Genomic DNA, 13,123 nt, shown 5'->3' with positions numbered 1-13,123 from the left:
CATAATTTTGTACAACAACTGCTGCCAGCTACAGTTCAGAACAGCAACTTCATTTTATTAAAAAATGATTAGATTAAATTTATTCTGACTTACTCAAGGAATTTAGATACTCCTTTGTAATGAGAGCAGTGGTTATCAAACATTGCTGTATTATGGATCATTCTTTTGAACTACACATCCTCCTGTGTCCCATATCACTTCCCATTGACAGTTATGAGACTTGAGAAAGTGGGAAACAGCACAGCTGCTTAGCAGCAGGGGCAGCACTTTACTCAGTCAAGCCACAATCAAAGCATAAGCCTTTGCTCAGTCAGGTATCCTTAACTGGGTCTACACTTCCTTAGGCTACCACTAGGCTTTATACCAGTGATGGACAAACTGTGGCCCATGGGCTGCACACTGCCTGTCAGGGTAAACCACTGGCAGGCCGCAGACAGTTTGTTTACATTTGCACATCCGCCCACATCTCCCAGTGTCCACGGTTCGCTGTTCCCGGCCAATGGGAGCTGTGGGAAGTGGCGCGGGCTGCAGGGACATGTACAGGTTTGCGCAATGCAGCGTTGCACGGGTGGGTGGCGTGGCCCAGGGCCATGCAACGAAACGTGGACTGGGGCGGGGGCGCTGCAGGGCCATGCAGTATAGCATGGGGGGCACCCCAAGGGCATGCAGTGAGTATAACGTGCAGGTGGTGCCTCAGGCCAATGCACTGAAGTGTGGAATGGGTAGCATGTGCCCCAGGGCTGTGCACTGCAGTCTGGCATGGGGGGGTAGCACCCCAAGGCTACGCATGAAACGTGGCCTGGGGGGTGCCCCAGAGCCATGCATCATGGTATGAGGAGGGGCGCCCTATAGCCGCGCAGTGAAGTGTGGCAAGGAGGGGGGCGCCCCGGGGCCGTGCAGAGAAACGCGCAGAGACCCTGAGGGGAAGGGCAGACGGAGGCGATGCTACCCCGCCCCTCCCCCATCCCATCTCTTGGACGTTCTGATGCGAGGGGGAGGGGTGGGAATGGTGAGCTTCTGGCTGCTTCTAGGACTTTCTGAGGGAAGCGGGGTAGGGGAGGGAGGCAGAGCAGGAGAGGCGGAACTTGGCAGAGGGAGAGTCTAACGGGTGCCGCCTCCTTCTAGGAAGTTCGGAGGGCGGGGATAGGATCGGGGCGGAGTTCGGGTTTGCAATGAATGAAGTCATCTTGCGATTTGCGCAATCCCCCCCTTTCCCAAGCCAACCGATGACAGTTGATCTCGCGCAAGCGCATTTCCCACCCCTTCAGAGGTGACTGTTGGAAAGGGAGCGCGCGCGCGAACCGGGCTCCGGATGGCGCATGCGCAGTCTCCTCAGCTAGCTGACAGCGAAACGCGTGCGCAATCCGAGAAATTTCGTTCTGGCGCATGCGCATTTGTTCCCCAGCGGCTCCCCCCGGCCCCTCCCCCCGTGATGAGGGTTGGAGTCGCCACCCCCGTGCCTGTCAGTGAAAGTTCCCGATGGTTCTGGAAGGAGGCGGCGCCGGGGGTATATAAGGCGGGCGGGAGGCGACGAGTACCAGCGCTGTTAGTGCGGAGAGGGAAGCACGGTTAACCGAGAGGAGCAGCTACAGCTATCGCCGCTAAGGTGAGACGTGGAGGCAGCAGTGACCGGAGGATGTATCGGAGGCTGGACCTCTCAGCGGCTCTTTCTCCGGCCGGCGGGTGGGGGGTGACTTGGGCTGAGGCGGAGGTTCTTTCGCGCCGCGGAACGGAGACAGGCGGCTCTGCTCGCGGGAGCCGCGCTTGCAGGGCCGTGTAAGGGCTGCAGGCAGCGCCTGCCGAAAGAGCCCCCCGCAGAGCGGTGTCTGGCGTTGCGCGAAGTGACCCCTAGGCGGCTGTGCGGGGACTCACGCTTGTCTGGGGCGCTGATGGGAGCGGAGAGAGGCGGCTCCTAGAGGAGACTGGCTCCCGCTTCACACACGGAGCGGCCGGAGCAGGGGAGGGGACCGGCTCTGGCCGCGCAAGGGCGGTGATGGGTTCGGACTCGGGACGAGGCTGGCTCACGTGCGGGGGGGTGTGTGGAGAAGGGTCTGTCGGGGTAGCTCGTGTGGCTGCGGGGGTCTAGCGGGGGCGGGGACCGGCCCCGGAGGGGGGTGTGTGCGTGTGCAAGGGACTCGCTCTTGCGGCGAGTGGGTGGGGAAGGAAGGCTCTGGCAGTTTCTAGAATCTGTTCCTGGCCGGAGGCTGTAGGGGGCGCCGTGCCCCCGTTTCTTGGGAGAGTGAGGCGCTGATACCTCCCGGTTTCCAGCTCTGCCTGCTGCAAACTATACCAAGTACCCACCGCGGGGGCAGGTTGGAATCTGAATTTGACCCGGTTCTCCGTGGATATTTGTGGTGCATCTTACAGCGCTATTGCTCTGGAGAAGCACATTGCTAGGGAGGTCTCCCTCTGAGCTTTACGTGGATTTGGTTTAAGCCGGTACTGTAGCAGTTAAAACAAGGATATGACACTAGCACTGGGCTCCCCAGACTGGCGAAACCTGTTCTTTTGCAGCTAAGAAGTAATAAATGGATTATACCAAATTTATCTCTTCTTGGAATTGAAGTATAGTACCATTGCCTGGGTGAGGGGTATGAGCAACAAAATGCCACATTGTCTGTTAAACAGTCAATGCAGTTGCACATACACACCTTTGGGTTGTATGAGCTATGTTGCTCTGCAGCCTTGAGGTGAGAGCTTCCAATTTGTGACTAATCACTCAGCAAAAAAATTAGATGACTGCTGGAAACAATACTCCGATTGTGAGTTGAACTTAAGGGTATATGTGTAGGTATGTTTTGCAAATCATTTTCTAGTCCCAAATGTTGTATAAGGCTAAACTTAATTGTTGGAATTTTGGTTTAGACTATAATGTTAACTGTATACAGTATTCAGTCCTTGATTCTAGGGAATGATAGTCCCTAGATGCTCTGGAAACTCATTTAGATTTTTTTGACTTGTGTAAAAGTACATATTTTTTTAGACAAACAAGGCAGAACATCTAGAAGCCAATTCAAGTATTCAACACAGTTTCACTTTCTTCTCCTTTTCTAAATGGCTCCTGCAACTCTGAGGATGAAGAATCCTGAAGGATTCACAATATTGGCCTTACTGCCTATCATGCATTTTTAAGGAATGGGCAAATTGCTGCTGAGGTACTTAAACCTTTGTCCTCCTGAGGAGCAGAGAGTTGTGCTCATCCATCACTGCCAGGTCTTTCCAGATAAGGGGTATAAGAATTGGAGTTGGAGTGCTCTTCACTGCCAGCAGGAAGAGAATACCAACTGGGGTTCTCTTACTTAGTCTGATAGATAAGTCATGCTCTCAACAACCCTTCTATCCCAAAGTGGTGGTACTTGTTAAAAGAAGTCTTAGTGGTTGAACATAAAACAGGTGAAGAATACTATGTAATTGTTTTAAGAGCCATTCTACAGAGCTGTCTTTTAGAGCTACAACTTCACTTATTTCTACAGATGCCAGAAGCTGTGCAGACTCAAGACCAACCAATGGAGGAGGAGGTGGAGACCTTTGCCTTCCAGGCTGAAATAGCTCAGTTGATGTCTCTGATCATCAACACTTTCTATTCCAACAAGGAGATCTTCCTGAGAGAGCTGATTTCTAATTCATCAGATGTAAGTAATGGAAATAATTAAGTGATTAGCAGCCAGTGACATTGCTACCTAAATGCAAGTAGTGTGTTGAGGGGTCTGATAGTTGCCTCTTGTTTTGTAGGCTCTGGATAAAATCAGATATGAGAGTTTGACTGATCCAAGCAAACTAGATTCTGGAAAAGATCTGAAAATTAACCTCCTTCCCAACAAGCATGATCGCACCCTGACCATTGTGGATACTGGCATAGGGATGACCAAAGCTGATCTGGTTAACAACCTGGGTACTATTGCCAAATCTGGCACCAAAGCTTTCATGGAGGCATTGCAGGCAGGTGCAGATATTTCCATGATTGGTCAGTTTGGTGTTGGCTTCTACTCTGCCTATTTGGTTGCTGAGAAAGTAACAGTGATCACCAAGCACAATGATGATGAGCAGTATGCTTGGGAGTCTTCTGCTGGAGGATCATTCACTGTAAGACTTGATAATGGTAAGTACTAACATTCTGTTGCACAGATAGCTCTAAAGCAGCCCCTCATTCATGTGTTTCCCCATGTTATGGAAGGGTTTTGAAGATGGAACAGCAGTAGCATACGGTATCATGTTAGACTAAACTGCAGTTAAAACAACTGCTCCTCAGGGGTAGTGTTTCTTAACCTCTGCTGCAAAATTGATTCACAGTTGTAAGTAAATTACAATGGTAGTGCAGCAGTGGTCCTGCATTTCTCTTGTGAAAAGGATAAGAATGTGAGGTAGTGGTTCAGATAAGAAACTTCTATTTCAGAGGATAGCTCAACTACAAAGGGAGCTGGGAGCTGTTTGTATGCTGCAGGGATTGTAGGTAGGGTGCATATCTTGTATTAAAGATCATGTGATCTAAAGGAGGGCTAATACATTATTGTAAAAATACATAAAAATACTATGTAGATGTGGGTGTACAGGAAACCTGTGTCCCCCAAATAAATTGGGGACATAAATAATGTGGATAAATTTAGGCATAAGGTGCTTAATTAGAATCTTCTGATCAAGATGAAAAAACCTGACTAGCTAAACTGGCACCTTGCTAAACACACTTTTACTGGTGCTTGCAGTAAAGCTCTCAAATCTTTATTCTAGGGGAACCTCTGGGCCGGGGTACAAAGGTTATTCTGCATCTTAAGGAAGACCAGACAGAGTACTTGGAGGAAAGACGAATCAAGGAAATTGTGAAGAAGCACTCGCAGTTCATTGGTTATCCAATTACACTCTTTGTAAGTGTTCAGGTTGGAATGCTAACAGTAAATTAAACTAGTAAAATTTAATCACTTCATAAAATGACCACATTATAATGTTTAGTGGTACAATAGAAGGTTTAGCCATAGTATCTCAACAGTACAAAATTTTTGTTCTAAAGTGATACACCAGATTAAAAATCATTAATATACTAATGTGTAGTGTGTATAGATAACATTTGAATAAGTATCTTTTGTTTTTCCTCACTTGCTGTTGGGGACTCCTGCCAATCAACAGTGCTGTCAGACCTGGTTCTCTTCATACATGGAGTCACAGAATAGAGTAAAAGATAAACGTGATGGGCATTGAGTGACCTAACACAGTACGTCATTAAAGATGTACTGTTAAACCTAATGGTTTCAGTAAACTTTAGTTTCATATACAGATGTTTTCTGTTTGGGGTTTAACTTTGTTTTGGGGTTTATTTTAGAAATTTCTGAGTTGTGTAGCTGTCCAAAGACTAGGGTTTTTTCAGGGTCTTCTCTTGGTCTATACTGTAACAAATTAATCTCTTTAATGTTCCCTGATGCACTTTAACATGTTTCAAACCTTTAGTGTGCACCAGCAGGGTTTACGTGGAACAATTAACATGCAACTCATTAGTGTGATTTAGAAATGACACCCTTGTAGTCTGTATTAGTGCTCTGTGTAGACAGCCCCTTAGAGACAAGTAACCAGTTCTGATGTTTTTCTGATCTTTATTGGATACAAGAAAAATGAAATCTGGATTGATCAGAGCTGTTTTGTTGCTGTTCATCAGTTGAAACTAAAAATCAGAAGCCCTCCTTACAGAGCATCCTTAAAGTGACTTAAATGACTTGATAAATATTTCTCCTTCTGCCTTTTTTAACAAGGCTTTCACCAAATAAACTTGTTTCCCCCTCCTCCCCCCACAAACAATGTCTAGCTATTCAGGATTGTGCTGTGCTACTACTTTTTGATTTATTCTTTTATGCTTAAACACTAGGGTGCTAGGTAACAGAAAACCAAGTGCAATAGTTAAAATTGTCTCCCCCTTCATTTTTATCGCATTTCTACACTAAATCTTTAATTAGAGGTTAGGAAGAGCAAGGGGGAGAACTTGGTGGTTGCAGTGCGTGTGTGTATAGGGTATCCAAGATTGCTGTGACAATCAAGCCCCAAACTGTTGAGGACATGGGCATGCATGGAAAGATTATTATCAGCGTTTCTAACTCATGTATAACATGCTGTGATGTCCATCTTCCACTTAAATTTCTAATCTTTTTAGGTGGAAAAAGAGAGGGATAAGGAAGTAAGTGACGATGAGGCAGAGGAAAAGGAAGAAGAGAAAGAGGAAAAAGAAGAAAAGACAGAAGACAAACCAGAGATTGAGGATGTTGGCTCTGATGAGGAGGAAGAAAAGAAAGATGGGGACAAGAAGAAGAAAAAGAAGATTAAGGAGAAATACATTGACCAGGAGGAGCTCAACAAAACCAAGCCAATCTGGACCCGGAATCCAGATGATATTACAAATGAGGAATATGGAGAATTCTATAAAAGCCTGACCAATGATTGGGAAGACCACTTAGCAGTGAAAGTAAGTAGGACTTGTCTCTGAAATCAGAATGGCTACCTCAGTGGATCCTACCTCCGTTGTGTGGTTTGGGTATTGTCTAGGTTCCTTTTTTTAATAAAAAGACACCTCAGTACTTGAAGAGACCTTTCTGCTTGGCTGAGGGTGATGAAAGCTGCAGTATATGCCTACTAAAACTGCTGTAGCACTCAGTGTAACTGAATATCCTAAAGTTAGAAAATACAAAGTTATATCTCTTGATTTGTGCACATCTGAAACAAAGTAGAAAGTATAGGCCTTGTAAAACAAAGTTAAGTTATTAAACATAATGTAGGCAGCAGCATTTATCTCAGGCGCTGATTGGTAAAGTTTTTCTACAGTTAGGAATTGCCTTTGACAATCAAGGTGAATACATGCAAAACAAACGAAATAATGGATGGTAGGTTCTTATGGCACCACAGGAGCCCTGCCTAAAGAGAATGGGACCCTCCTGTAGAGCTCAAATTCTACAGTATTCGGAGAACATCCCTTCCACTAAGAGCTACATACTGGTGGAGACTAGGGGTATACCTTGATTAAGAGAGCAATGACATTTTATTAGTGAAGATGTCAAGAATGTCTCTTGGACGTCATAGCCCCAGCTCAGTGAAGTGGCCATGAATGTCTTCCAAACAGTGTAAAATGCATCAAGCTAACTTAAAAGATTCTTAAACCATGTCTTACTTTCTTGCAGCACTTTTCTGTGGAAGGGCAGCTGGAATTCAGAGCTCTTCTATTTGTCCCAAGACGTGCACCCTTTGATTTGTTTGAGAACAGAAAGAAAAAAAATAACATTAAATTGTATGTACGCAGAGTCTTCATCATGGATAACTGTGAGGAGCTAATTCCTGAATATCTGAGTAAGTAGGCCCTTGTTTGAGAAGTAACATTCCTCTGAACTCCTGTCATGTACACCGCTGAACAAAAGGCTTTCTAATAGGCTTGGTCTACACTACCCCCCTAATTCGAACTAAGGTACGCAACTTCAGCTACGTGAATAACGTAGCTGAAGTCGAAGTACCTTAGTTCGAACTTACCTTGGTCCACACTGGGCAGGCAGGCTCCCCCGTCGACTCCGCGGTACTCCTCTCGCCGAGCTGGAGTACCGCAGTCGACGGCAAGCACTTCCGGGTTCGACTTATCGCGTCCAGACTAGACGCGATAAATCGAACCCAGAACTTCGATTTCCAGCCGTCGAACTAGCTGGTAAGTGTAGCCAAGGCCATAGAAACATCTTTTGTGAGACCATAAATAGTGACCAAAATAAGATTGTCTTTTTCTTTAAGATGTGAATGTGGACGAGTAAGACAGAACAATTAAGAGTGTTGATTATCTATCTGATTCTTTAAGGTTTTGGAGAAAAGGAACTCTCTTAAAAAAAAAAAAAAAAAAAAAAAAAAAAAAAAACCTAGACTATATATTTATTTGGAGCATATCTAATTTATTAAGATTATTAATTTCATTGTAAAGATCTTTCTCTTAGTTTGCAAGATTTGACACACATACTTTCTTACAGACTTCATGCGGGGAGTGGTGGACTCTGAAGATCTGCCTCTAAATATTTCCCGTGAAATGCTGCAGCAGAGCAAGATTCTGAAAGTGATAAGAAAGAACTTGGTCAAGAAATGCTTGGAACTCTTCACTGAATTAGCAGAAGACAAGGAGAACTACAAGAAATTTTATGAGCAGTTCTCTAAAAATATTAAGGTTAGTGACCCTTTAGTATTTTAGCAAGAACTTCTCTCTCTATTTTGCATGGTGGCCTCTTATCAAATGATTTATATTATCTGTTTTTTATTATTGGCACTTGCACAATATGAGCATGTAGTTTGAAAAGGTGAGGGTTTTTTTTAATATATATTTATTTTCCCCCCAGCTTGGCATACATGAAGATTCCCAAAACCGAAAGAAACTCTCAGAATTGTTGAGGTACTACACTTCTGCATCTGGTGATGAGATGGTCTCTTTGAAAGACTATTGTACTCGGATGAAGGAAAACCAGAAACACATATATTACATTACAGGTAACTCAACTGCAATTACTTTCAGTTTTGGCTTTTAAAAGCTTCTGAATGTACTAGACCTTTGCTTGCTATTTAATGACTCTCAGGCAGGCACCGGAACTTGTGCCATAGGTAGTACATAGGACAAGTTGGAAGCTATCTGTCTTTTAAATAGTCTTGCTGTGGATTGGCAGTTCTTGCTCCATAGGATATCATACCACATGCTGTCACAATACCACTGCATGTTGGGATTAGTCTATAATTGAACAAGTGAGTCAGCAATACAAAAACATGTGTGGCATTTCATAAGGGTGAGTCTCTCTAACTTAAAACTACTTTCTTTAGAAGTATGTATTTATTTAGACAGACAGACATACCCTGTCTGAAGTAAGGTTATTGCATTTAAGCCCTTAGTAGGTATATGAAGGTGAACTCCACACAACAATATCTTTGCATGTTGGAAAATGCACAAGGAGGCAAGCTACATGGTGAATATCTCTCTTCTGAGCATCTGATGGAATCTTAATGACAAGCATCCGTGTTCTAAATGTCATGCTTGAGTATTTTTCATACTCGGAGTTGAGACATCTGTGGGTCTTTGTTCCCAGTCTCATGTCAAGGAATCATGTAGCTGTGTTTTGAGAGAAGCAGCCCTGGGCACAAACAAGGTTTCTAGTGGTATTCATATGGCCCCAATTTATACCTTGCAAACATTCCAGTCAGGAATGCAACTGCTAGGGAGCCTCTGAAATAACAGGAACAGTCTCCATTTTTTGGCTATTCCTTATCTTTGAATTTACTTCCCCCCCCCCCCCCCCCCCTTCGGGGGTCAGGGGACAACAGTGACAATGAAGTAGAAGTTTTTTGTGGTAGTCTCAAACTTCAACTCAACACACTTAAATTGGCTTCTTATCGTTCCTGAGGTACTTCACCTAGTGTTTGAGAATGTCTGTCTGAGAAATTGGAGATTAAAAGTACAACATGCTACATTCATGAGCTGTGATCTCTTCTGGAGTAGGTATTGCCAATCTGCAGCTGCTGTCCTTCAGCTATGGATTGCTAGGCCTACATGATTAAGGGACCAGGTGTAGCTTATCTTTCATCCTGATAAACACCCAGATTTTAAGAAGTTTATTTAAAAGGGTATATGTGGCTTAGCATCAAAATCAAGTGGCCTTAGGCAAATGGCTTCAAGATTCTGGATTTCATGACTAGGTTCAGTGCTGCTCAAGGATAAGCCTGAACCTGTTGAGGGAGCAGGTGCAAGCCTCTTTGCAGAGGACAAATAGGAAAGCCAATGTCCTTTCAGGGTTGTATCTGACACCTAGGGAGGGAAACTCCACTTTTCTAAGCAGTCCCTCAGACTGCTGGCCTCAGGGTGGCTCAGTAGTGCACTTCACAAGCTATTCTGGGCACCTTAGGCTGAAGTTGCAAGGCCCCTTTCAACAAGCACCAAAACAAGGTTAGCATTTTAGCCAGTCTTCCATTTCCAGTAGTCTGTCCAGAACAACCGGCTGTTTGCTGCTCCGTTGCTCTTCTGGGACAATTCAAGCTTACTTAAATGAGAATCTCAGATACCTAGAGAAGGGACAGTTTTCTATAGTCATCTACTGTAGTCAAATAGTTGTGGCTTAAGTTGAAAAATGGAATTCTTCTTTCAGGTGAAACTAAAGATCAGGTAGCAAACTCTGCTTTTGTGGAACGCCTTCGCAAACATGGTCTGGAGGTAATTTACATGATTGAACCTATTGACGAGTACTGCGTGCAGCAGTTAAAGGAATTTGAAGGCAAGACCTTAGTTTCCGTAACAAAGGAGGGTTTGGAGCTTCCAGAGGATGAAGAGGAGAAAAAGAAACAGGAGGAGAAGAAGGCAAAGTTTGAAAACCTCTGCAAAATCATGAAAGACATACTTGAAAAGAAAGTGGAAAAGGTATGAACATCTCACTGTTTGTAGGCAGTCTTAACCCAACTGTTACATCACTCTTCTGATTAGTAAGCTCTTACAGGCTACTGGGAGCAATGGTCTAGCTGTTAATGAGACAGCCTTTAGTCAGCCATGTTCCTAGCATTTAAGAGCTCTAGCACCACAAATATTGCTAGTCTATAATTCCTGTCTCATATGGAACACTTTCTCACTTCTCAGGGTTAAGTGTGTGTTTTAAGGCAAGGTGAAGAATGAGGAATGTGTAAAATAAACTGTTCTACTTGGTGTAGCTTGGCAGGAAGTATTTAATACTCCATGTCTTGTACTAAAATTACTAGCAGTTTTTTTTTTTTAAATAAACTATAGAACAGGGGTAGGCAACCTATGGCACATGTGCCAAAGGCAACACGCGAGCTGATTTTTCAGTGGCACTCACACTGCCCAGGTCCTGGCCACTGGTCCGGGGGGCTCTGCATTTTAATTTATTTTTAAATGAACTTCTTAGGTTTTTAAAATGTTTTATTTACTTTACATACAACAATAGTTTAGTTATATATTACAGACTTCTAGAAAGAGACCTTCTAAAAACATTAAAATGTATTACTGGCTCGCAAAACCTTAAATTAGAGTGAATAAATGAAGACTCAGCACACCACTTCTGAAAGGTTGCTGACCCCTGCTATAGAATGATCAGGCAATCTGTGCCCCTTACCTCTTTAGATGCAAAAAAAATTAATAAATTAAGGCATGACTCAAACACTAAAGTCAATTTTTTTTCTTGTATCCAACAGTAGTAACTAGCATATAGTCTGTCTGTACAGTGGTTATTACTTCCTCTTCCCCCACCAAAAAAGTAGGGTTGGAACATGTAGTTTTATAATCAGTTTGTCAAGTGGTGGGAGATGCTTTGGTTTCCAATCAGAGTGAAACAAGATTAGTCAGTTACTAGACTGTCCATTGGACTTTTAATAGTTAAAGTATCCTCAAATTCCACTTTGATGTGGATATACAAATGTTGATTGCATCATAGCTCCTCTGTATTTTGTTTCTTGGCTTATGCAGGTACTCTAGAACAATTGCTGCAGTTCAGCATATCTAGTATCTTAAACCCTACAGAAACCAACTTTGTGGTAACAACTAATGCTTCCACTCAACAGGTTGTGGTCTCCAACCGTTTGGTGACTTCTCCATGCTGCATTGTAACAAGTACATATGGCTGGACTGCAAATATGGAGAGGATAATGAAAGCACAAGCACTGAGAGACAACTCCACAATGGGCTACATGGCAGCAAAGAAACACCTTGAGATAAATCCTGACCATTCCATCATTGAAACACTAAGGCAGAAAGCAGAGGCCGACAAGAATGACAAGTCAGTGAAGGATCTGGTTATTTTGTTGTATGAAACCGCGCTCCTGTCCTCTGGTTTCAGTTTGGAGGATCCCCAGACACATGCTAACCGTATTTATAGAATGATCAAACTTGGTCTTGGTAAGTAAGCCTGTTCAATTTATAATCTTAGTTCATGTATATTTATTGTCCTTGGGAGGAATTTAATGGTTGTAGATCAACATTTCCTCTTGTCCAAATAACTGAGGGTGCAGTTGAGTAATCACTGCTGCCTATGATATGAAGGACATAGAAATTGTTTCTGTCCTGAACTCTGGTATTAGAGATTAAGACCATCTGGAAATATATTAATTGTACAATCGTGTTTTTTGTACAGGCATTGATGAAGATGATGCTGTTACAGAAGAAACTAGTCCCGCGGTTGCTGAGGAGATGCCACCACTTGAAGGCGATGATGACACTTCACGTATGGAGGAAGTGGACTGAAATAGCCAGCTAGCTTACAGAAACTTGTGGCTGTTTCCTTGGCTAATTTGAATAAGTTATATTTTGTATATTATGAATGTTACCTGCCAAAAAAATTGACATGATCTGCATTCCCTCTTTATATTTATTTTCAAAGATGTTATACCTTATTTTTGTTACCTTTTTTTTAGCTAATGTGAGATACGAAGGGAATGTGTTTTTCTTGGTGCATTAACACTGTAACACCCTAGACAGGCAAGGAAGTGATTATTTTGTCTATAAGAGCTGGTTGCAGATGGCAGGGATTTCAGCTTATTCTTTATTGCCAGAAATATGGGAAAAGTAACTTAATGTGCTATCTGGATGTTTAAAAGTTGTAATCTGTTATACAGCTCCTCACTCACTAAACATGTCTGGCATACGGTACCTAGTAACTAGGTATCTAGAAGAGCTGAAATATTTGGGGAAGCTTTAACCCCCCTGCTCCTATGTTTCAGAGTCTTGATGTTAAAATTTGTCTTTTTATACTGTAAAAGGATTTTGGATTGCACTCTACCATAGAATAGAATCCACTGTAAATCTCTTGTGATTTATGCAACTCTGCATGTACAGTTCAACCTTAGAGCTGTCTAGGAATAAAAGTGTTATGAATGAAGCTTCATTGTGAGGGAATGCAAAGTTATTTCACTAACAAGTGTGGCAGTCATACTAATTGATTCTCTGGAGACAAGTGAGCCATAATTGAAAGCCAGCAGTTTATTCTAGTATCTGTTACTGTGTATCTGGGGGGCTGCACTCAAGTTCATTGTGTAGAATGATTTTCTTCACCTCTGCATGATTTAGAAGTGTCCTATGCATGGTCGGTTCCCTACCTTCCCCTCTTCAAGTCTTAATTTCAACTCTCCAGCTGAGGTAGTTGGTACCCAG

The 13,123-nt window shown here is 43.3% G+C and overlaps 1 protein-coding gene across 1 annotated transcript; it reads left to right on the top strand.

Annotated features, from left to right (window-relative positions):
- The first annotated feature begins 1,118 nt into the window (after nt 1-1,118).
- HSP90AA1 (heat shock protein 90 alpha family class A member 1) lies at nt 1,119-12,851 on the top strand. Its single transcript, XM_005285789.4, has 11 exons — nt 1,119-1,606; nt 3,474-3,632; nt 3,733-4,099; nt 4,726-4,859; nt 6,131-6,439; nt 7,149-7,314; nt 7,971-8,161; nt 8,331-8,478; nt 10,119-10,387; nt 11,539-11,872; nt 12,108-12,851. The coding sequence occupies exons 2-11, from the start codon at nt 3,474-3,476 to the stop codon at nt 12,215-12,217; spliced, it is 2,187 nt and encodes a 728-aa protein (XP_005285846.1). The 5' UTR covers nt 1,119-1,606; the 3' UTR covers nt 12,218-12,851.
- The last annotated feature ends 272 nt before the right edge of the window (nt 12,852-13,123 follow it).

The sequence above is a fragment of the Chrysemys picta genome, chromosome 4 (assembly GCF_011386835.1).
Source record: "Chrysemys picta bellii isolate R12L10 chromosome 4, ASM1138683v2, whole genome shotgun sequence".
Classification (NCBI taxonomy): domain Eukaryota; kingdom Metazoa; phylum Chordata; order Testudines; family Emydidae; genus Chrysemys; species Chrysemys picta.
This window is presented reverse-complemented; position numbering and strand designations above follow the sequence as displayed.

Excerpts from the sequence above, each read along its gene's own strand:
- HSP90AA1 (XM_005285789.4), top strand. The coding sequence starts at position 3,474 with ATGCCAGAAGCTGTGCAGACTCAAGACCAACCAATGGAGGAGGAGGTG. Across the intron at positions 4,100-4,725 it reads CACTGTAAGACTTGATAATG|GGGAACCTCTGGGCCGGGGT; the intron begins GTAAGTACTAAC and ends TCTTTATTCTAG. Across the intron at positions 10,388-11,538 it reads TTGAAAAGAAAGTGGAAAAG|GTTGTGGTCTCCAACCGTTT; the intron begins GTATGAACATCT and ends TCCACTCAACAG.